Genomic DNA, 23,835 nt, shown 5'->3' on the forward strand with positions numbered 1-23,835 from the left:
TAATACAAGGAGGGACCGTCTCACCCAGTGTGCCAATAGCTCTCCAAAGTCAGGGACCGTGTCCTGCTTACCCAGGTGGATGCCTCCGAGTGAAGCACAGTGTCAGACTCACACTCCACAAAAGCTGTTCTTCTCATTGTTGGATGCCTAGAACACTGACTGGCACATTGCTGGCATTAAATACATATTTGTTGGCTAAGGGAATATAAGTGGATTGCCTATTTTATCTTCAGACAACGCAGGACATCTTGTTCTACTTTCCCCTTAGCACACTCCCCACACCCTGCCCTCCCCCCTTCCACAGGCTCATCTCCCCAGCCCGGGTGCCCTCCAAAGTATGCCCAACTGAGATCAATGCCAAGCAGTGGTCTCACCCCCACCTCAGGCCCAGGAATACCAAGAAGTTACACTGTGACCAGACTGAGTTAGTTTCTTAGCAGTTTTATTGAGTAGCAAGAGACAGGGTCAGTTGCCACAGGGCATGTATCCTCAAGCTGGTAGAAGAATTGCTTTGGGACAGACAGACACAAGGGCAGGTGTCAGTGGGGGGGTGTGAGCACCAGGCGCAGCTCAGCTCTCTGACGGCTCCTGCTCTGGGAGTGCCAGGGGCTTGTCCTGGCTCTCTCTCTCCTTGAGGGTGCTGAAGAAGGAGTTGACCTTGTCCCTCAGATCCTTCTCCAGAAAGCTCAAGTGGTCTTCCACGTCCCCCGACTGGGGACCAAGCTTCTGCTTGAGCTCCTGCACCTGCTGCACCAAGGCTTTGTTGAAGTTCTCCCCATAGGACCCCACAGCGCGGCGGAACTCTTCCACCTGCCGGTCCAGGCTGCCCCTCAGCTGGGCCAGTGACTTATGCACCCCGTCGGTGTTGCCGCTCAGCTTGCCACGCAGGTCCTCGGCCGCGGGAGCCAGCCTCCGCCGCAGCTCCTCGACGTCCGCCGACATCTTTGCCTTCAGCCCCTCTACGTTCTTCTTCATCTGAAAGGCCAGGCCCTCCAGCTGGTGGTTGAGCTTCTCCTGGACGCCCTGCGCATAGGGAGCCAGGCTGAGGCGCAGCTCCTCCATGTTCTGGTCGATCTTGACCTTGAGCTCGTCTGCGTAGGGCGTGAGGTGCCCCTTGAGCTCCTCCATGTTCTGGTCGATCTTGACCTTGAGCTCATCAACGAAGGGCATCATCGAGGTTGGCAGGTCGCCCACATTCTCACGTAGCACAATCTCCATTCGCTTCGTGTAAGGAGTCAGCTGGCTCCGCAGGTGCTCAGCCTGTGTGTTGACCTTAGTGCGCAGCTCATCTGCATAGGGCCCCAGGCGCAGCTGCAGTCCGTGGACGTTGTCCCCAATCTTCTGGCTCACTTCGGTGGCATGGGGCAGCAGCCGGGTCCGCAGCTCCTCCAGCTCCTTCCGAATCTCCTCCTTCAGCTTCTCAGAGTTCTCGGTCAGGCGTTCGTGCAGATCTGTGACGAAGGGCACCAGCTTCTTCTGCAGGTCAGACGTGTAGTCATTCACTTCCCCAAGTTTGTCCTGGAAGAGGGAGCTGCCAGAGAAGAGCGCAAGTGCGCTAAGGTTACATTTGTCACTATACACCAGGACCTTGTTTCCTGATACAGCACTCACCTTATACACACCTGCCTAGGTCAGGTGGGTGTTCAGGAGTCCCGTGTTCACCCATCTTTTCCCTGTGGCTTTCCCTATGGTGGATCATGATTTGAGAGACGGGGTGTGATAGACCAAGTTATTACATTGCATTTGTGTCTCTGAATCTCCCCTGAGTCTGAACCACAGAATAGTGTGACCTTGAGCCAATTGCTTCCCTCTCCTTGTTTGTAAAGTGTGGACTTTGAGGACCTTTCCTGATGAGGTGTGCTGTGCCGTAGATTTAATTCTCTAACAGAACGCTGTGTTCTGGACATCTTCTAGTGACACGGGTGCTGGTTTCCTTGCATGTGCCCACCCACAGAGTTTCCCAAATATCCTGATCTCCCTTGCTATGACTTCCCAGGGGTCTGTCCTTTTGGAATGCATTAGAACCCAGTCCACATGACAGGTCCCCCTTCCTTTCTTCCATGAGCCTCTGTGCAAAGATGCTGCCATTTGTCACACTATGAAAGTTCAAGCAGGAAGACAACTAAGGGACTATCCAGTTCAACCTTCCTGATTCCATATGTGGATACCAGCTCCAGAGACTTCAGGGTCACCCAATGAGTTAGTGACAGGGCAGTGGGCATCAGGTCTTCTGCCTCTGAGCTCAGCCCTTACCAACACATTGTATGGCCTTTAAGTAGCCCTGCCCTGAAAGCTGTGCCCCTCTTACTTGAGCTGCTGGGTGAGCTCAGACTTCTGGAGATGTTCCATAGCCTCCTTGGCATTGCTGCTTAGCTGGCTGAAATAGTTCCACACCACAGTGGCCACCTGGTCGGCACTGACCTCAGCCCGAGCACCTGGGCAGGAAACAGAGAGCAAGTCATGAGAATCAGTCTCCTTCCTTGTCCTCACACACTAGACCTGTGCTGTAGACTGGATGATGGCGGGGAAGCCAAGTTCCCTCTCAGCGTGGTGGGAGGCTACAGGGACGTGTGGAATTGGTATACCACCACTGCTGGTGGGCCCACAGCTGTGAATGGGCCAGTTCTCCTGTGAGCCAGGTGGCACCTGAGCAGCCCTCACATCCTGCTGGTGGCCAACAGGCACTTGGAACTACGTGTCCTCTTGCCTGGGCGTCAGACTCTTCCCCCTGCCCCACTTGATGCAGTGTCCAAAGACAGCTCCTACTTACCAGTGACAGCCACCAGGGCCAGGGTCAGGACCACAGCCTTCAGGGACATCCTGGGCTCCCTGATGAGCTGGAGGAGTCTTGCTACACACAGGACACTTTCTGGAATCAGGGAGCCAGAAGGGGGATTCTCAGGCTGCTCACCTGTGCTGCTGTTTGAACTGACTGAAGCTCAGAGCCAGCCGGACATTTAAACCCCCACCAGGCGGCCCTCCCCATGTTCCCTCCCAGTGGGACTCCACGCTGGAAGGTGACACATTCACTCCCAGGAGGCCTCTTGGACTTTTGTGACCCTATGACGATGTGGAAACTGACAGTAGACTGGGACTTGTGCCCTGCCCGGTACAGAAGAGAAGTCCAGTGAACTTTGAGCTATAGAAGAAATGTGGTGCAGGTCATGCCTGAGCCCAAAACTGATACCCCAGAGGCCCTGCTGGCAGCTCTGGGTCTGTGCCAGGCTTGGGACAAAGTTTACACCTCCTCTGTCTACCTCTACCCCAGGGGAGAGAGCACTCCATCCCCAAGTCCCCCGATTCTGACTCCATCTCAGAACACCAGACACTGGGCTGGAATGACCAGGGACACAGATCGGGGCAGTGAGCTAAGTTCCAGGGCTCTGGTCAAGGTGCACTCATGGGGAAGGGCCCTTGTGAGGCTCTGGGCAGGACTTTGTTTTGAAGAATTAAGTGTAAATTTGCTTCATGTCTCACCGCTGCAAACACGTCACCTTGGCCCAGTGATTCAGCTTGGTCCAGCTCTGAGCTGTTTCTCCCGAGAAAATGGGGTTGTTGGGTATATTAAATGGGTTGTTTCTTGTACAGTGAGTAGTATAGTCCCTGACACAGAGTAGGCACTAAAAAAGTGTTGCTGTCATTAAAAACATTGTTTTCCTGATTGGGACCAAAGAAGGGAGTACGGTAGAACGCTCGCTCTTCTAGTGAGTGTGACAGAGTCAGACTCAGCCATCTGCAGCGTGCCGGGGGGCTATGGCACAGGGTGATGGGTAGGGCCCAAGGCCTGTTTCCTGTCCACCTCCCTTTGCTATACTCCCTGGATGGGAATGGTCAGCTTAAGGTGAATCTTGCGACCTGGGGTTCTCAGAGGGTCTCCCACCAGGGGGCAGCAAGATGGTGTGGGTGCCCAGGAGTTCTTCTACTTGGACTTGTAACATTCTCTCCAAATAAGATCACGTACACAAACACAAAAAGGGGGATCATGCCACCTCGAGTGACTAGGAGATGAAACCCATTGTATTGTTCTCCATGGGCACAGGGCCCAGCATGTAGGTGGCTCCTGGTTACCTGCCATTAGAATAAACCACATTGTGCTGATCCTGATTTACCATGTCTCCATTTTTCACATTCTAGAAGTGGCTTGATGTCCCATGGGATGAAGGCAGCTAAAAAGGCCTTCTGTTGCTTACACCCCCTCTGTGGGGTCCCTGCATGGTCATCTCCAATGTCAGGAAGCTTCTCCTCCCTGAAGCAGCCCATGCTGTCTTGTAGTAGTTGTTAAGGGTTCGGATTCCGGAATCAGACTCCATGGTTGCACCTCTGGGCTCCCCACTCACTCACTGTCTGTGTGACCCTCGGCAAGCCTTTTAGCCTCTTTGAGCCTCAGCTGCCTCTTAGGCTGTGAGGATTCCATGAGATAATCTGTGTGATGCTGGGAACAGTGCCTGGTGCATGGTCAGTGCCCATCAAGCATTAGCCACATGTCAGCCTTGAAAGGCTGACTCCCTGCAACGCTGACCATCAGCCCTGGTCCTGCTCCTGAGTCAGGCAAGGTCCAGCTTGGGGTTGGTGCTCAGTGTCCCCGTCCCATTCCCCTGCCACCCCCAAGGCCAGAGACCAGGACAGCAGTGAGTCATGCAGGACACCTCCGCTGAAGTTTGACCTTCTGGATTTACAGTTCAAGCAGCAGGCGCCATCAGCCTGTAATAGGTTCAAAGTTTACCTGTCTCCCTCGCCCAGGTTTACGCCCCCTGGGAGTGTCTGCTAGGACGTGCGCAGATTTATGTAAGTGTACAGACAGATCAGCTATCTGTGGGCAGAAGCAGAGGGACTGGCACAGACTGCCATGTGCACCCACGGACATGGCAGGCTGCGCTGTCTCTAGCATGTGGAGGGTTCCTGGGACGCCATTCGCGATGCACGTGTCTTGCGCAGTCTGTCAGCAGGTTTTATCAGTCTGTGGCTGGAGTGGTGCTGGGGGTGGGCAGAATGAGAGCTCCATGTCCAGTTTTAGAGGGTGCAAGTGCTGGTGGAGGGGAAAGAGTCTGCCTCTGCTGGGCCTCTTGTTCTCTTTTGGGCCCGGCCCCACGAATCAGGGGATGGCCACCCTGCTGGGCACAGAGGGCCTGTGTGATGTCAGGTGAATCTCATTCCTCTCTTGTTGGGGACCACTCTGCCTGTTTTAGGAATTGTAACTCGACTCCACCCCTTCACCCCCCCCCACCCCCGCCCCTTGACAAAGTCCAAGTCCCCATGTCCTCTGGGAGAAGCACTTCCTGGCTCTAATCCCCTTCAACCTGAATACCTGATGGGGAGGGGTGCAGCTCTTTGCCTTGATAGAGTGTGTCCTGGGGAAAAATCTGGCATCACAAAGACTTCCTGATAAACCTGTGAAATCTGCTCTGCTAAGAGTGCTTTCATTCATAGGTTAAGGGTTGAGCAGGAAACCCTAAAACTCTGTTCCTGAGAGACTCTGACTCATACTAAGCCCTCAGATTTCTTTGAAATGTTATCCACTGTTCGATCCTTGCTGCCCTGTATTCCTGTGTATTACAACCCTATAAAAGGCCCTGGAGGAAGGGGCTCGAGGCCTTTTTCCCCTGAGAAACTGGCCATTGCTCACGACCTTTTTCCTCTGGGAAAATGGCTACTTTTCCTCCCCAAGCAGATCACATTATGTTTCTGTCATGTTTACTCTCATCCATGGCACATGGGGGGACTTGCGAGGAAAGTCACCCCCACACTCTCTGAGCTTCAATCTCTCTGTCTGTACAGTGGACAGACAGTCAGGTTGGGAGGTGATCAGGCTGATAGTGTCGTGTTAGCTACACTAACCAGGTGGACCCTCCTGTCCACCCACTGGGGTCAAACTAGGAGTCAGCTCAGACATAGGTGTCAGGAGGGGATGGCTCAGGCCCAGTCAGACACAGGCCCAGCCAGGGCCAAGCCCAGCCAGGGACAGGAGAGTCACATAAATATGAATCCCCACATATGCTCCACATTGGCCCTTGTCTCAGGGCAGAGTTGACACAAGGGGGTTAGCTCCTGTTGTAATAGGAAGAATCTGGGTAAGATACTAGGAAGAACTTCCAGTGTGGAGAGGCCTGGTGAACCAGGGCCTCTGGCTGGTACGTTGAATCAAGGCTGCCCAGTCCAGTGTAGTGGCAGAGGCAAGGATCACGGAGGCTCATGTACGAAGCCTCAGTTAGACACAAGTGGCAGCAGAGAGAGTCAGCCTGACACCAGAGGACCATTAATGGTCCCAGCTGGTCAAGCCTGCTCCCCAAACCAATCCCCCCACCCAGCCACCCACAGGGAGTAACACAGGTTACTCCCTAGAGTCGGTCTGTGGACCAAGCCCAAAGTAGTCTCCTCATTCCAGGGAACCAGGTGCAAGAGAGGGAAATGAAGAATGAGAAGGGGGGAGAGAGAGAGGCAGCTTAGGTTGGCCACTGAGCGGGCCAAGGCAGAGATAGCCCTTCCCACACAGAGGTCCTAGCCAGAGCTGCTAGGAGGCACACAGACAGTCTCCGGTACCAAGCTCTTTGAAAGAGACCGGTCCCAGGTTTCTGGTGACAAGCTGCATGGGTCCACGCACCTGGCTTGTCTGCCCAGCTCAGCACTAGGCTGCTGGGTCTCTGCCAGCTTCTTCTCATCTGCCTGGGCTCACTGGGCCCACTGGGCACAGGAGAGAGAGAGCAGGCACCTCCATACCCCCACATGTGGAGGAAGGGAGTTAGAGGAAGCAGGGCTAAGGGACCCAGCCATCCCATTCTAACACTCCCAGGGTGAGGATGTCACTCCCCAGCCCAGCCTGGACTCTGGGTTTCATGGTTTCAACGGTGGCTCTCACCTGCTGGGATGAGGAACAGGCCAGAACAGAAGCAGGACATGGGCAAAGTTGCCCTCTATCTTTCCTAGTGCCCAGACCCTTCAGTGACCTTCTAATTACCTTTCTTCCCTCCCTACCCCATCATTAGCGCCTGAAAGAGATCTAAAATGGATTTACTCTGAGGTGTGAGTGATTGATGAATCTCCAGGGTCCCATCTCTCCAAGCTGTTTGATACCAGTGCCAGTGTTAGAAGCCCTGAATTCTGTTTCCCCAGCTCTGCCACTGGGGGGCTCTCTGCACCTGAGTACGTCTCCACCCCTTGGAGCCTTAGGTTTCTTATTATAGAGTGGGATTAGTAATGTCTACTTCATGGGAATCTGAATAATTACCTATGAACAGAAAATAAGGTGTGAGCCAAAGGAATGAGTCTAACAGAGGAATTTCAAGCCTCAGCCATGGATGAAGAATTCTGAGGGTAGGGCCTGGTCATTTTCTCAGGCCTCTCATTTCACGCTGGGGTTAATTGCTTCTTCCTAGGAGAGTGACTGCCTGCCAAAAAAGGAAAGTCCAGTTTCTACATCAGAAGTACTCCTACCTCTAGGCTGTGCTGTCAGAGGAAGGACAAGGTATTTGGAGGAAGGGAGAGAGATTTACTGAGCTCCTTCATGGATCAGCTGCTTTGTACATATCTCCTGTACTTTTCCCTACAGTTCAGGCATATCAGTATTCTATCCCCATTTTACAGAGGAGAAAAATGAGGCTCTGAGATGTTAGATCTCTCGCCCTGGGTCACATGAGTAAACACTAAAGGCATCGCTTAAACCTAGGATTCCTCGGTTGCCAAATCTTAGCACCCAGAACTCAGAAGTCCCCTGATTTTGCCATGCAGGCCATGGCTCCCACAGTGTGGGTGCAGGGAACACGCCCCACGAGGGCCTGGGATCTCTCCCTGAACAGCTAACGGCCCGTGCAGAGCTTCTCTGTGCTCTCTCCCCACCAGACTGGCCTCTCCAAACCCTTGGTTTCTTTCCATTGCCCATCTAGCCAGCGCTGTTATTTCCAAGCTGAGGAATCTGCAGTGAGAGGTACTCAGCACTGGGAACTGATCCCAGCTGCCGCAAGTTCAGGCAGGGCCCCAACCAGGAGCCCAGCTCCTGCCTCAGGGAATGTTATCAGTGGGTCTAGAGGGCAAGGTAGGGAGAGGGGAGGAGGGGCAGGACAAAGGCCTTGGGCTCCCAGTGGCCTTGGCACTTCTCCCACCAGCCTCTGCCCTGGGCCAGCTTGGAGAGGCTTCTGGGTACGTAGCACTGAGATTGAAGCAAGAGCTGGAGATGCTGGGGAAGGGAGCCCAGTGAACTCAAGATGTCACCATCTCCACACAAGCCTCTGCCCATAGATCTTCTGTGACTTCCTCCAGACACCCCCATCCCAGTGTCCTGTGTTGTTTCCAAGTGGAAGAACTCTATTACCCTTTCACCTACCCCCATACCCCAGCCAGGCTGTTTTCAGGGTTTGGGGATGGGGAGGGAGGACCAAGTGTGAAAGGCTAGGGTGGGTTCAGAGGCTCCTGACTTATCCCCCAAAGACCCTCTCCCAACTCACCAGCTGCTCCCTTGGGAGCCAGGCTGCCAGGAAGGAATGGGGTCTTTCCAGGCTCCACACAGCCCCAGTTCCAGAACCCATCTGGGTAATGGGGGAGTGGCCTGGCACCCACAGCCTTCGAGAGATTTCCCAACTCACCCAGCAGGCCTGGCTGCGTCTGGCCATCCTGCCTTAGGCCCTGGTCTAGGCTGATCCACAGGCGACCTTTCTCTAGCTCACCACATCCTCAGTGCCCACCGCCCTGGGGACAACATAAAACAGGTCAGAACCATCTTGTCTGCCTTCTCAATCCCTCCCAAGAACCTACTGGTTCGGGTAATGCCCCTGGGGAGGGGGTCGGCATGGACAGGAGAGCAGGATGAAGAGGGGCAGAGAAGGGCCCCTGCTGGCCCAGCCTGCAAAGCCTGGAGAGGAGCTTGCTAGGGCCCAGGAAGACTTGGGGGTTGATGAATGGCCCCCACCTTGGATTGCACACTGGGAGAGACTTAGGCCCATGGAAGGGAGGCCACTTGCCCTAAACTACATAGAGTGTAGTGGCAGAGCCGGGACTGGAAGTGCCTCCTGATCTGCACACTTCCCCCTTGTCCTGCATGTTTAGGACTAGGAGAAGCCTCAGACACTCCAGTGCTACAGTAGACAGGAAAACTGAGGCCTGGAGAGGGGCAGAAGTCCACCCAGAGTCACACAGGATGTTAGTGGCAGGAATCAGGCCAGAAACCAGATGTCCCGATTCCTAGTCTGGTGGGTTTCTGCTGCAGCCTGCACCTCCCTCCCTCTGGGCTGTGGCTCCCTGAACGTACTGTCTGAAAGCCCCCCATCTCCCCATATTAGCTAGCAAGGGAACAGGCCCTGTCTCTGCCTGGCTCCTCCCAGCTCCAGTTTCACCCTAGGGGCCACACCACTTCCCCAGGGACCTGGAGCATACCTCAAAAGACACATCCCTGCAGGAACAAAGGTGCCGTGCAGCCCGGGCCCTCCTCATGGCTGCCCTCCTGGAGCTCCTGTCTGGAGCTGCTGTCTGTAAGCAGCCTGTGGGCACTAGGCATGGGACAGGTGGGGATGGGTAGATTCTGACACAGGGAACCCTTGGGAGGTGGCTTGATGATCCTGGATCATGATGGGTGGCTGTGAAGGAGCCAAGGGCTCCCCAGAGGCTGACCCACCCTACTGAACCCTACTGTTTTGCAAGAGCTGTGGAGGCAGAGGGTGCCTCTCTTCTGGGCTTCATGCACGGCTCCATGCAGCAAGCCAGCAAAAGAGCTCAGGATGTGCTGACCAGTGAACAGGACACCCAGGTGGCCCAGCAGGCCAGGTACACCCTCACTTCCCATCCTGGGTGCCTGCTCCCTCTGTCCCCACCTGTCCCTGACTTGGTTACAGCCCCAGAGGTAGGGCTGGGGTTCTCCTGTATCTCTCTGAGCCTCCATGCCCCCTTGTTCCATAAAACAGGGATCCCTCACAGGGCTTTTTCAGGCTGCCACAGAGAGGTGACGGAGGCCTCTATCCCCTCCTGGCCTGGTCTCCCTTTGCTGCCTCTCCTTTCTCCCTCTCCTCGCTCCCTTTCTACTTTCTCAGTGCCCTGCGTGGCTCCAAGGAAGGCCATTTAAGGCCTCACTTCCATTTTCCTCTTCTGACAGACAGCCTGGCCAGCAGTTCGGCTGAGACACTCCCCCAACCTGATTTCAGTCCAGTGTGTGTGTCCATGTGTGAGTCTAGTTCCAAGCGCTGGGCCTGTCCTTCTTCTGCCGCGCTGCCCTGCCTGCCAGCCCCTCCTCCCACCTCCACGCCACCAGCGTTGGCTGGCGTTTATGCAGCAGAAGCACATCCACAAACACTCTCCGTCCTTAGAACCGGCTGTGGCATAGGTATTATTTTCTCCACTGTGCCGATGAGAAAATCGGGGCTCAGGGAGGTTAAGTGGCCTGCCCCGTCACTAAATAAATGAATTTAGTGACTTGCCCCAGTCTCTAAATTTATCTATTTTAAATAAATTTTAAAATATTTATTTATTTATTTATAAATAAATCCATCACCGAATTTATTTATTTATAGTCAATAAATCCTGTGATGACTTTCCAAATGAGAAACTGTCCCCCCTCCCTACCTCACTCAGAGCCATCAGGTTGTATAATTCTTGGGGTGACATTTGTCTAGGACAGAATCACAGACCTGACCTTGCACACCCTCCCGCCCAGTGGCTCCTCTCCAGTTTGCCCCAGAACAGTGGGGGCACCGGTATCTGTCCCCACCTGGAGAACAAGTCTGGGTGGAGCTGTAGGGGACCCTGCCTAAGGTCTCAGGGGTGTCGCTAGGTGAGGTTGAGAGGGTGGGGGGAGAGGTGGGGATCTGTGGGGACCCCCCTCTCATCCTCACCTATATTGTTTCCCCTTGCTGATTACCCGCCAAGGGATGGATGACAGACGGCTTCAGTAGGCGACTGGGGTATGCTTACAGGCACTTTCTCCAGCTTCTGGGATTCCACCCCTGAGGCCACACCAGCAGCCTCAGACCTCAACACCCTGAGTCTGTGTGTCCATCCATCCTGCCAGCTCCTGAAGTTCTCATGAGAGGGACAGCATTCTGTGTCCTCCCATCCCACCCCTGGCCCACACCCAGGCATGCTGTCCTCCCAATAAAGCTGGATGAAAAGCTGCATGTGCGGCGTGTGTTTGGGTTTGGGCACAGCCAGGCTGTTCTGCAGGCAGGCACAGGGCTGAGCAGGCCCAGGGCCGGTATGCTTCCCATCTCTTAGTGTCTGGGCCTAAGTTTCTCCATCTGTGAGGTAGGAATAACACTACTTACTCTGTCTGCCTCGATGGGTTTGTGTGGAGGAGCAAACAGGCTCATAGGCTTGACAACACTCTGATAACCTGCCAAATACTGTATGATGGGACTTGAACGTGTGCTCTGTGTCACGCACTGTGCCTGGCATTTCTGTGTCATCAGAGTTGAGCCTGTGTGCACTCACCAGAATTATAGAGCTGGCTCACACTACCTGGGCCACCTGGTCTCTAAACCACACTGCAGGGAACGAGGCCCCTGGGTGGTAGGGTAAGGTGCATTGTGGCTCTGATCTTGGCTCTGTCAAGTTACATCAGTGTCAGTTTCTTATCTGTAAAGTGGGCACAAGAACATCTCTTCCACTGTGGGCTGTTGAATGAATGAATGAAATGAGACCGGTTATAGCACCTGGCACACCAACGGTACCCGGTGAGTGGTTGTTATTATTGCTGTGGGCGGAGCTGATTATCTCCTTGGGACCAGGATTGGAGCAGGAAGGCCAGCGTCCTGGGAACTAAGAAGTAACCCAAAGCCACCCGCAGAGGGTGCTTTGCTTGTGCCTCACCGCCCAGCAGATAGACAGTCTCGTCAGAGAGTTCCAGAACCACATTCTACTTGAGCAGTGCCCCCACCCTTCCAGTGAAAACCTGAGGCCGAGAAAAGGGAAGGTACTTGCCCAATGTCACACAGTCAGCTCGTGGTAGAGCCGGACCTCAAGCCCAGGTCAACTGCCCGTATTCAGTTCCGCTGACATGGAAAAAATGATTAGTTACTTCTACACTAGGTGTTGGAGGGCTTCCTGACAAATCTTGGTGGTGTACGTACATCCAACCCCACTTGGAGATAATCTACTGTCTCTTTGAAAATCTACCTGGGCTTCTTTTCTGGCCCAACTGGGCCAGGCATCCTAGCGCCCACACCTGGAAAATGTTCCCATCCAAATCTGGGTTTGATACCTATTGTAGGTGGTTAGGAACCACAAAGCCTGCTCCTTTACCCAAGAAATAGAGGAGTGGCAATTATCCAGTGGTCTATACCAGGGGGGCAAAAGGCCCTGAGGGGAAAAAGTAGAAAAGGCTTCATGAAGGCACTGCCCAGACCTTTGAAGATCTATGAACCTGTGTGCATGCACAGCAGGCTATACATACCTGAGTGTGAAGAGGGGCAGGGTGTGAATAGGGATGTGCACGAGAGGACATATACATGTATGCACACCCAGATGAACCTGAGTGCCTGGTTATGCACTTGTGTTTTAAAAATAACCATGGATGCCCGGGGCAAATGGTTCTGAAGAGGGCAACCTCTCCCATCTTGCTCTTCAAACTTGGCCAGTGACTTCCGATTTCCGAGCTCCACTTTCCTCCTCCATACTCAAAATTTCAGGAGGGATGCAGTGAGATGATGGATATGAAAACATCTTGAAAAAGATGAAAATGTGCTAACTCTCTGCAAGAGGCGGTGATTGTTTTTCTGACTCAGGCCAGAGCTGACAGACAGAGGGGGTGGCAGTGCTCGGAGCCCCTCGGTGGCTGGCTGCCTGGCTTGCACAGCTGTGCCTGGGGACACAGTGACTGCTTTCGGATAGGGCAGGATTGAGGAGTGGCAGGCTGCTCTTGTGACAAAAAGAAAAGGGAAGCGTTTGATTAAATATTGTTTAATTAAGCCCTGGCTGGTGTAGCTCAGTGGATCGAGCACGGGCCTGTGAAGCAAGGGGTCGCTGGTTCGATTCCCAGTCAGGGCACATGCCTGGGTTGCAGACCAGGTCCCCAGTAGGGGGTGCCTGGGAGGCAACCACACATTGATGTTTCTCTCCCACTTTCTCCTTCCCTTCCCCAATCTCTAAAATATAAATAAAAAATATTTTTAAAAATGTTGTTTAATTAAGAAAGGAGGAAAAAGCGAGGGCCAAGCTCTTCGCTGGAACCTGCCCAATCCTTCAAGTGCTCCTGGAAGCCCACCCTAGCCCTCCCAGGGCCAGAGAGCTGGGAGGGGCCACTTCCTCTGTCCAAGGGGACACCCCTGGGGACAGGGCACCCACTTCTCCCAGCACAACCAGCTGTGCCTCCATTCCCTCCCAAGACACAGCTGCAGTACTTATTGTCTGGGACGCTTTCAGGGCATTTAGCATTGGATTTTTGCCTAGTCTCCTATTTCTTTTCTGCTTGATCCTCCCTAGAAAAGGGACTCACATGACCTAATTACCAAGCGGCAGGCACCTAGCAGTTTCTCCGACATCAAGTCCCTGAGAGGCTGAGGTTCAAGAGTGGACAAGCTCCGACTACCCCCTGGTCACAGGCTCTGCCATGCCTTCCCAGAGTCCCTTCCAGTGGCCCGCACCCCATCCTTATTCTCCCAAGAGTATTTTTTGAGAATCATTTATTGTTTAAAAATCATAATTGAATCTTCAAAAAGCATAAAACCCAAAATATGAGTCCCACTTTGTAAACGTTTATTTTAAGAAACCAAGCCACGGAAAAGGGCACCTGAGAAGAGGGGCCAGAAGGAGTCCCAGCAGCAATGGCATCTCACTGGGTGGTCGGCTTCTCTTGCTGTGAGGCTGGTCTTGAAGGTTTCCATATGTGCTGCAGGGCCCCCTGGAAGTCCTCCAGCACAGGCGTGGCCTTCTCATGGAGCTCTTGCAGCTGCTTGTTGGCCTTGTTGTGGAACTCAGACAGGCAGGCGCTGCTCTCCTTGAGCTCCTCCAGCTTGGTGGTGAAGTGCTGGTGCAGCTGGTCGTGAAAGGGCTCCAGCTTCCCACGCAGGTCCTGGCTGAGCTTGGTCAGCTTCGTCTGCAGCTCTAGCAGCTTCCGGCGCGTGCCGTCGCGGAACTCCTTGGCCACTGGCACCACCTTCTTATAGTAGAGCTCCAGATCCTGCTGCCACTTCTCCAAGTCCTCCAGGTGGGGCTTCGCCACCTGGTTCACATCCTCCAGATTCTGTGTCAGCACCCTAGAGGTGTTTTTCAGGTTGTCCCAGAGACCCTGGGCAGCCGGGCTGACCATGTCACCCAGCTTGGTGGCCAAGGAAACTATGCTTCCCCAGTAGTCCGAGAGTGGCAGGCTGGAGGAGGGGAGAGAGGCCTCAAGAAGGGATCTCTCAGGCACCCAAGACACCCCCGGAGCTGCAAGCCCAGTGCCCCAGTCTACCTGTGGTGGGAGCTGGGCAACATCTGTCCCTGAACGTACAGTAGCTGGGGTTCAGACCTGGGATTGGCTTTTCCCATGCAGTGTCTCACCCAACTCATTTGTGCCCACCCCCCGCATTCTGTAGACTGAGGAGCTAGTGGGAGACAGAGCAGGGTTGGTGTTCAGTCTTGTCGGCCTCCAAAGCTGGGGCATTCAAGGACCTCGTACCTATAGTTCAGACCATTCTCTTTTCTGAAGATAGCCATCTCTATGGCCGGGCAGTTGCAGAAGAACTGCAAGCTGCTTGTTGCACTTGCAGACAGAATGTGATGCTGTGATTACCAACTGGGCAGCACTGGTCTGTCCCTTGCTAGGAGGCTGTGACCCTGCTTGGGGATCCCATTCCTGTTTCTCCATCCAGCCATGGATCCCATGAAATAGCATGTAGGGATTCAGCCAGTCTGGCTACATCTTCCCACAGGCCTGGCATCTGCCCCTCAGGACCAGCAGCCCCTGCCCCATCCTAGACCCCAGGCTGGGTCCTTACTTGTGTAAGTGTTTTCCCAAGGCGGAGGCTTCAAACTGGGCCACATAGTCTCTGCCACTGTCTTTGACTGAGTCCACATAAAAAGTGGCTAAGTCCTTCACTCGGTCCCATTGTGACTGGGGGTCATCCTGATGCCAGAAATGCTCAGCCTGGCTCCCTGGGGTAGGAGAGGAGACTCGTTTAGTTCAGGCCAGCTCCAGGCCAGGGTCTGAGGGGAAAGGCCAGGCTTGGAGGCAGGAGAGAGGGGTCTAGTGAGAAATTCGGGTCCCTGTGCCCTGAAGGGCACACCACAGGAGTTTAGAGAGAAGAGTCCTCCTGATGGGTGGCTTTCTAGGTTGGGGAGCACTTACCTGTAAGGAAGAACACAGCCAAGGTCAACACCACCACTTTCATCCTGGGTGACCTGGAGGAGAAGAAGGGCCTGGCTGCGGGTGGGCCTGTGGTGTAGGAGAGCTCTGTGTTCCCCCACTTATTCCAGGCAGGAGAGGAGTAGGAGGGTCACAAGTGGGAGAAGGCCTCAGGTATCCAGAGGCCCAGCATGGAGCAGAGCCTGAGCCTCAGGGCTGAGGAATCCAGAGAAACCTGGAGCAGGGAGCAGTACTTACCTGGAGCAAGAACTTCAACAGTCTCTGAGCAGCAGCTTTCTCTGGGCCTATTTATGTCTCCAGCAGGAGCTGGAGAGAGGGGCTGGGCTGGGAGGCTGAAAAGCTCAGCCCAGGCCTTGCAACTGCTCACTGGTCCTAGCAGAGATGTGGAACTTAGAGTTCAAGGATCAGCTCTGTCCCTGGGGTAGGCAAATAGAGTGGGCAAACAGAGAGCTGGGGGCTGGGGCTGCAGGGCCAGAGATCAAGGGTTCAGGAGGGGGTGGGAGCTGGTGGTTGCAGGCTTGTAGGTCCCCAGGGGTGCGGTCAGCTGTGCCCACCCCCTTCTCATTGGTGGGATATGTGTTCCCCACCACTGTCCATTGTGCCAGGACAGCAGGGGAGAGGAGGGAGAGAAGAAAATGCCCAGTCTGGTCAGGAACAGCTGGCAGTCTCCTGAAGTTCAGGGGGGGGGATGATTTCACACCCATCCTGCCCCTCCCTCAAAGGGCACAACTGGGACAGCGCTTCCACCAGCACTCCCAGCCCAGCAGGCCCGGCACTCCTCTCTCCCGGCACTCCTCCCAAATCCCGGAATGAAGGGAACTTGCGGTGCTAGGGAGCTGCCTGGAGAGAGAGTGGAAAGTGTTCAGTGAATCTGAACTTTGAGATTTCAGAGACCGCTAATATTTCCAAACAAATTCTAGAGACCAACAATAGAGCTGCCAACTTTTAATTTTGTCACATAAAAATCCTACCTACTGCCCACCCCCAAACCCTACTGTCTACCATGACCAGCACTTAAAAAAAGATTTTTAACACAAAATAAAGTATAATCTCAGAATAAAGGACAGTCACTTAAATTGAAAACATAAATCTTTGCATGGTTCATACTTATGTGTGATCACATACAGGTGAGAACGGAGGCCGGCCCTCTGGGATCACCAGTGAGGGGAAAGACCTCTCGCCCAGGTAACAGGAAAAGTGCTTTCTCACTTCATTTTGCCTCTCCTGGAGGAGAATGCTGAACCAGTCACATAATCTGCCTGAGCCTTGGTCTCCCACCAGTAAAACGGAGGCAAGAATGGCCGGGTTTATTTCAGACCTGCGTGGATCCTGAAACTGTAAAGCTCTTGCACTACCATTTTGTAAGGTTTCTCTTGGAAGGCCCAGGACCTCCAACACCAGGTCATTGATAGGACCTGTGTCATAGAACCTCTGAATGTCCAACCTGAGAGGAACATTGAGATCAACTACTCCAGTCTCCTTCCATTCCCTGCCATCTCACAGACAAGGAAACTGAAGACAGTGAAAGAAATTTGCCCAATGTCTCTGGCCTCCCAGGGAGTTGGAGGAAGGACTAGACTTAGAACCCAGGTCTCCAGACTTAGAACTCCAGGCAGAAATGTGCCCTGCACCATTTGTCTAAGACACTCCCTCAAAGTCTAAATACCAGCCTGGTGCTGCTGCCTGCCAGATCCTGGAGTAGGGGTGGCGGGGGAAGGGGGTCTGGGCCTTTCCCCCTGTGGCCCATCTCATGCCTTTCACCTCAGTGATAAGCTTTGGAGCTGGGCAATCTTAGGTTTGAATCTCAGCCATGCCACTTATCTGTGTGACCCTGAGCAAGTTACAGAATCTTCCCACAGATCAGTTTCTTGGACTAAGGCAGAGTAATGCCCCCCCACCAAAAGATGCCCATGCCCTGCTCTTTGAAACCCGTAACTGTTATGACAAAAGGGACTTGGTGCAGATGTAATTCTAAGGACTGGAAGGATGGTGTGGCTGTCCTGGATAATCCAGGTGGGCCCCATGTCATCCCAAGCATCCTTAAATATACAGAAGGGAGGCAGGAGAGGTGGGGTCAGAGGAGATGAGAAGATGGAAGCAGAGGTTAGAGTGTGACATGCTGTGTCTGCTGGGAGGGTGCATGAACCAAGGAATGGGGTAGCCTCCAGAAGCTGGAAGGGGCAAAGAAACACTTGTCTCCCTAGAGCATTCTGAAGAAATACACTTCTGCTAGCACCAGGATTTTAGCCTCATGTGGCCCTTATTGGACCTTTGACCTGTAGAACTGTACCGTTAGATAATAAATTTGTGTTTTTTAAGCACTAAATTTTAACCCGTGTGGCAAAACTGAAAGGTACTTGGCACATAGTGAACTGTAACTAATCTGTGTCCCAGCATCCCAATTTCTGGCATCTTGTCCCCTTGCTCCCACCGATCATCCTTGCACCATCAGACAGGAGAGAGCTAAGGCCTTGGCTTCAGGCAACAGAAGTGGGGGGAAGGCAGGGAATCTCACTTTCTCTGCATGGTCCTGACTTGCAGATGCTGATGTGGGGTCTCTATTCCAGGACTGACCCAACCCCAGAGGCCTGTGGGAGCATAGCCTCAGGAACCAGTCTCCTGGACTGCCAGCTGGCCAGCCCAGCTTTCTGCTTGTTTGGGGAGGGGGAGAGAGGGCAGAGCCTTGCTGGGTCAGCCCACAGGCAAGTGTCTCAGGCCGAGAGGTTACGTCCTTTCTAGGGGGAGAGCTAGTCCCAGCCAGCACATGGGAGCTCTCAGAATCTTACAGGTTGGGTTCCAAGCTACTTGTCACTGTTTTACCCTCCTCTTTGGTTTATTACTGAAATGATTATTATGGCTAAACCCAGTATCTGACATTTGCATCATTCTTCAGTGGCCAAAACACTTTCATGGTTAACGTAGTATGTCTCTGCAGGGCTGGCAGGCCAGATGTTTTTGTTCGTCTGTAAGAAGGCTGCAGCTCCGAGCTGCCCAGAGCTGCCCTGCCTCCTTCAGCTGTTAGCATTTGGTGTTGGCGGGACTGGGAATCAGGAGGTTGGCTTCTAGGTGCTTGGTGGCTGTCTGTTGGTCAGTGGCAGCAGCAGGGTCCCAGATCCGCACAGCCCTGGTGCTCTGCTCAGGAACTCTCACTTCCTGGCTCAGGGATTTTAAGGCCCTGGGTTGGAGAGTGCTGTTTGACAGCATCTTCCTGAGCAGGGATTTTCTTTTTACTAAACTTACTTACTAGCGTGTCTACTCCATTTCACCATAAAGATATTTGGCTTAAACCAGCCCAAGCCCCTCATTACTAGTACTTCAGAGTGGAAGGAATCTTTCCGGATAGAGGCCAATGGGAAACACCATCACCAACAAAGTGGGTCCATCTCAGACCCAGACTTGGGAGCCAGTCAGTCATTGTTAGAGGCATCAAATGGAATTAACTGTTTCGTGGGTGCAGGGCTCACCAGTGCAGGCCCTTTGTACTACTGTGCCTTTCTTCTGATCTTGGGATCTCCAGAGTGACTTTCTGAAGTGGGTCACCAAGTGGCTGCTGGCCCTGGATCCTTTGATGCATGTGTCAGTTCTGCTAGCTGGCTACAGGAGTGACTTTTGCTTATTTCACAATTTATGACCCAGTGTAACACTGGTCAGTCTACACTGGGAGGACTCTGGCCCCTCCTAGGCCTGGCACATAACAGACACTCAACCAATATTTTGTTCATTGAACTACACTGGCACACTAACGGAAGGTCACCAGGATAAAGGGTCATTTGTAGAAACAGGCTTTGGGAGGAGACTCAAAAAACTCTTGAGCATTTAACCCTGTATCATGGACTCTGCTCAGAACATTTAATCTTAAAACCTTTTGTTGGTCAGGATGGGGCAGGGAAAGTTTGTACTGAGCAGGGGAGCGAGGAACACCCCTACCAAATATTTCCTATTGGGCAATTCTGTTGCAGCTTTTGGTGACAGAGCCCCAGTGCAGACCCCATGGGCAGGCCACTGTACCCAACAACAGGCAAGCTTCTCTTGGGTCTTGCTGCTTAGAGGGTAGGAGAATGACAGAATTGGTCTTTGACCAGCATGAGTGGAGGTCTGGCTCCTTGGGAAGTGCACTGGCCTTCCCAATTCTTGATCTTTGCAGTTGGAGTGGGGCTGGGACTCTGACAAAGAAAGATCAGTAAGGCTTTGTCAGCATGGCTTCTGTTTTGCAGAACTGAGATATTCAAGTCCACATCCAGGAAGCAACACCCCAGTCCCTCTGTGTCCATCCCAAAGTCCCCCTAGTTGACTTCAGGAGGGAGTGGCATCTATTTCAAAAGGTGGTGACAAGTTGTTGAAAGGCATCTAGGGTGAATTGCTGGTCTCGGAGACACTCACCCAGCTTTCCAAGGGAGTGTGTACCGACGATCGCTGGAATGTGTACAGGCGATTGCTGGAAGACCCTCCTTGAGAAGGCTCTTTTCTGTCCTAAACAGTCCCACTTTCTAGTCCACTAGGGATTCGAAAGCTTTTAAGTTCTTTTCTGTCACTCTTTTTTTTACAAACTCAGTCAATATTTTCCACTTCAGTAACCTTTCTTCATGGACCTTCAGTTAGCTCTCTCTGAGCCATGCATGGGACATTGCTGGAAATGCTATCCTGTCCTTGGGAATCCAGGTGTGCAAAAAGAGGGAAACTATAGGAAAAGTCCCCTTGTCCTAACACGGGGCTGACTGGAGGCATCTTATAAAGGCCCCGCCTCCAAGCCTCAGGATTTGGCCCTCCTGCTGTTCCTTCTCGAGTACCCTCTAAAGGAATCCATTTACCACCCGATTCAGCAAATTCAAACACTCCCCTCTGAGGCGTCCAAGGCCAAGCTGGATGCAGGGGACCACAGTGTGGAGCCAAGTTCAGGCTTCTAGAGAAGGCTAGTTTTACAAGGTGGAGAGAATGCATTGCTCAATGCTCCGTCCTATGCTTGGTAGACTTTTTCTGCTTCCACCTACCTGGATGCTTCTCCCAACTAGACTCTGAACCACAAGGTAAATAATGTATCAACATAAGATGACAATCAGTTCTTTATTTTCACAATCCCCTACTGCCCAACTAAGTTACTAAGTTGTAAGTGCCCACAAAAAAGGGGCTAAAGGTCTTACTGAAACTTGGGTCTGGAGATTTTTTAAAATCCTTTTTAAGTTTAACATAAGTGAGAAAGAAAGAAAAACTTCTGACATTTTCAAAGAACAGATATAGGAAAATGTATTACTATACATTCAACATATACTGAGCACATTGGTTGCTATAATACAAAGCAATGATTTTTAAAGAGTGTAGTCCACAAGATGGCACGGTCAACGGGCTCGCTGGCCTCCAATGGGTGGTCAATTGGAGGGTGGCAGTCTGCTCTCCCATCAGTTCAGTTCCACGAAACAGAACAGAGAAGTCAAGCAGCAGTTGTTGGGCCTTTTGTGGTAGCCTCCTTTAGGTGAGTAGCTGGTGGCCCCACCAAGTGAAGGGGTGACTGGGGACCATGAAAACATGGGACATATCCTGAGAAAGGCTGTGCACTACAGACACCCATCGAGGGCTCCTGGGTCCAGGAGCGGAGCTGCTGCTATTAGAAGAACAAGCTGCACGGGGATCCTGTCAGCAACATCAGGATGGCCATGCTGGGCACCCACTTTCTTCTGTGCAAATTCAGAATGAAAGACTAAAGGGGGACTGGGGACCGTTAACTCTCTCAGAAAAAAAGGGTCAGGAGACAGAATCATTAATATTTCTTTCTCGTTTTGAAGATCAAAGAAGACAACCTAGATCCTCTGTCAGTCTGCAGCCAGCATAAAAGACTTTGGTTTCTAACAGTGAAGATAAAGAAAGACAATGACACAAACAATAGCTACGGCATATACACTGCTTCAAATGGGGATGACTGTCACCGGCACAAGTAAGAACTCTTCACAATTACAATGTGTAAATAAAATACTTTGAACAAAAGGTGCAAGTCACAATTCAAATAGAACAGAATCTGGTTAAATGTTTGTCTATTAAACAAAAATTCCTTTTGTTTTTATTAATAATAACAATAATATCATCATTTACCAAAACAATTCCTACATGATCAAGAATTACAAAGGGAATGAGGATGCCCAGGGAGGAGGAAGTTAGGAAAGAGGCGGGGCCCAAGATAGCCTCTTAGTCTTCTTGCCTGTGACAAACAGGCTGAAAGAAAAAAGTGTGTGTGTCTGTCTGTGTGTATGTGTGTATATATACACATGGAATACAGTGAAACAATTCTTTTTCTAGCACAATATAAAATGAGAGTGTAAGATACAAAAGCACAGACACCACTGTAGGGTGCAGTCCGTGAGTAGAACCAGCAGGATGGTAAGGGCAACTGTTTTTCCAGGTTATAAGAGGGGAACTGAGTTATATACCAAAGAAAAAGCTCACACTGAGGCATTTTAAGTGGTACTCCATCAACACCAGGTCACTCTCAGGCTCCATGCTAACATTCTAATATGATCTTGGCTGGACCAGACATGTTTTTCAGTGTATCCCAGCAGTAAAGATCTCTTCAGGTTCCAGGCTGGGGGTTTCTCTTTTTGCTCTCCAAGTGCCAAATGCCATCACTACTTCCTCTCTCCTGTTCCCCAGCCAATAAGATTTCAGAAGGTGTTACCCTTTAGTTCTTGCTCCTGTGGAAGTGCAATGCAGAGCACGGAGGGGTCCTCTGAGCACACAGGCTAGTAGAGGAGCGGCTCTGGGTCCCTTGTTCCACAGACTCTTAACTGCTTTGCTCTTCTGTCTTAAGAAAGAAAAAAAAAAAAAGAAAGAGAAGCAAAGCTAAAAAAAAAAATCACCTCCAAAAGAAAACATACCAAAAAACCAATAACTGAAATACATCAAGTACACTTTCACAAAAGGTGGCAAATGTAGATTTCCTGTTTATTTCCTTGGTGACTTGGTCATACAAGCAAACATGGCAACCCCCGCCCCCCCTCCCTCCCCCGCCCCCTGCCCTAGAACCGCGAAGAACAGCACACTGATAAACTAAATGTGAGGAAAGGAACCACAACATTCTGGGTGGAGAGAAACACAATGGCAATTTGGTGCAATGCTGCTAGATACTGTTGGTTTAAAGTCCATTATTTTATTCCCCAGCTGTACACAAACCTGCAACAGAGCAGACACAGAGGGGGATTAGTGAGAAAAGAGAAAGCCTTAAATATTCAATTGATAACTTTTAAAAAATTCAACTGTGTAGTGTAAGTATGATTTTTTTCTTTCTGTAATGCTCTCTCTCTTAGATAGAGAACCCTCTCCCTCCACTGGAGCCTCTTTTGTTTTGGAGATCATGGTTGATTTCAGTAACTGACCATTTGGGCTCATTGTTTGTTTTCATTTCCCATGCTTTAAATTTCTGCTCTCATATGTTTTAAATACACCAATGAAGAGTGAGCCTGCAAAACCCCAGGGTCCCTCCCTGACCTCCAGTAAAAGCAAAGCATCAGGCCTATTCCCCAAGCATCCCCCAACCCCCTCAAGATCCTGCTGTATGGCCCCAGGTGTGCCATGTAATTTGTGTAATTTCCAGGTTTGTAAATAATAAATTTGCATCTTTTCTGAGTTTCCCCATGATTACTGCTGAAGGGTGTCTTGCAGCCATAGTAAGAAGAACAAGAAACGTCTAGCCGCAATGCTAGTTTTTGGTTCACACTACCTCAGGCTTTTTAAAAATACTGATTATGCTATTATAGTTGTCCCATTTTTTTCTCCTCTTTATTCCCCTCTGCCCTGCACCCTCCACCCCTGTCCCACTAGTATTCCCTACCCGCCTTAGTTCATGTCCATGAGTTGTACATATGTTCTTTGGCTTCTCTGTTTCCTGCATTCTTAACCTCCCTGTTTATTTTGTACCTACCATTTATGCTTCTTATTTCCCACATTCTCCCCCTCCCCAATAATAACTGCCTGCCTCCATGTGATCTCCATTTTTGTGATTTTGTTCTTATTCTAGTTGTTTGCTTAGTTCCTTTTTTGTTGTTTTTGTTTTTAGGTTCAGTTGTAGATAGTTGTGTGTTGTCATTTTATTTTTCATAGTTTTGATCATCTTCTTCTTAGACAAGTCCCTTTAACATTTCATATAATAAGGGCTTGGTGATGATGAACTCCTTTAACTCAACCTTATCTGGGAAGCACTGTATCTGTCCTTCCATTCTAAATGTAGGTTCTTGCCTTTCATTACTTTGAATACTTCTTTCCATTTCCTTCTTTCCTGCAAGATTTCTTTTGAGAAATCAGCTGACAGTCTGATGGGAACTCCTTTGTAGGCAACTGTCTCCTTTTATCTTGCTGCTTCTAAGATTCTCTCCTTATTTTTAATCTTAAGTAAGGTAATTATGGTGTGCCTTCCTGTGTGCCTCCTTGGGAAATTCTTCGGGACTCTCTGAGCTTCCGGACTTCCTGGAAGTCTATATCCTTTGCCAGATTGAGGAAGTTCTCCTTCACTATTTTTTCAAATTAAGTTTTCAATTTCTTGCTGTTCCTCTTCTCCTCTGGCACTTGTATAATTCGAATGTTGGGTACATTTGAAGTTG

General features: G+C 51.5%; 3 protein-coding genes across 8 annotated transcripts in view; all 3 read right to left on the reverse strand.

Moving 5' to 3' along the window:
- Positions 1–425: 425 nt before the first annotated feature.
- On the reverse strand, positions 426–2,960 carry APOA4 (apolipoprotein A4). Its single transcript, XM_037065669.1, has 3 exons — positions 2,771–2,960; positions 2,309–2,435; positions 426–1,531 (listed from the first exon to the last, which is right to left on the reverse strand). The coding sequence occupies exons 1-3, from the start codon at positions 2,817–2,819 to the stop codon at positions 571–573; spliced, it is 1,137 nt and encodes a 378-aa protein (XP_036921564.1). The 5' UTR covers positions 2,820–2,960; the 3' UTR covers positions 426–570.
- A 10,781-nt stretch (positions 2,961–13,741) lies between these two features.
- APOA1 (apolipoprotein A1) lies at positions 13,742–15,651 on the reverse strand. The gene is made up of 5 exons (XM_037065683.1): positions 15,494–15,651; positions 15,239–15,291; positions 14,889–15,045; positions 14,314–14,391; positions 13,742–14,276 (listed from the first exon to the last, which is right to left on the reverse strand). The coding sequence occupies exons 2-5, from the start codon at positions 15,279–15,281 to the stop codon at positions 13,742–13,744; spliced, it is 813 nt and encodes a 270-aa protein (XP_036921578.1). The 5' UTR covers positions 15,282–15,291; positions 15,494–15,651.
- A 4,647-nt stretch (positions 15,652–20,298) lies between these two features.
- The window catches only part of LOC119000562 (serine/threonine-protein kinase SIK3), a 163,646-nt gene continuing 160,109 nt past the window's right edge, over positions 20,299–23,835 (reverse strand). For all 6 annotated transcript variants that reach the window (XM_037065672.1, XM_037065675.1, XM_037065673.1 and 3 more), the window contains one exon: positions 20,299–22,411. The gene's annotated coding sequence lies outside the window, so the exon portion shown is untranslated. The remainder of the gene's footprint in view (positions 22,412–23,835) is intronic.

This window comes from Sturnira hondurensis, unplaced genomic scaffold (assembly GCF_014824575.4).
Source record: "Sturnira hondurensis isolate 20B ecotype Veracruz unplaced genomic scaffold, ASM1482457v3 Scaffold0015793, whole genome shotgun sequence".
NCBI classification, from domain to species: Eukaryota; Metazoa; Chordata; class Mammalia; order Chiroptera; family Phyllostomidae; genus Sturnira; species Sturnira hondurensis.

Coding starts and splice junctions, on each gene's coding strand:
- APOA4 (XM_037065669.1), bottom strand. CDS start 2,819: ATGTCCCTGAAGGCTGTGGTCCTGACCCTGGCCCTGGTGGCTGTCACT. Junction 2,436..2,770: donor GGCCCTGGTGGCTGTCACTG/GTAAGTAGGAGC, acceptor TTTCCTGCCCAG/GTGCTCGGGCTGAGGTCAGT. Junction 1,532..2,308: donor GAGCTCACCCAGCAGCTCAA/GTAAGAGGGGCA, acceptor CTTCTCTGGCAG/CTCCCTCTTCCAGGACAAAC.
- APOA1 (XM_037065683.1), bottom strand. CDS start 15,281: ATGAAAGTGGTGGTGTTGACCTTGGCTGTGTTCTTCCTTACAG. Junction 15,046..15,238: donor GGCTGTGTTCTTCCTTACAG/GTAAGTGCTCCC, acceptor CTCCTACCCCAG/GGAGCCAGGCTGAGCATTTC. Junction 14,277..14,313: donor GGGGGTGTCTTGGGTGCCTG/AGAGATCCCTTC, acceptor CCCCTCCTCCAG/CCTGCCACTCTCGGACTACT.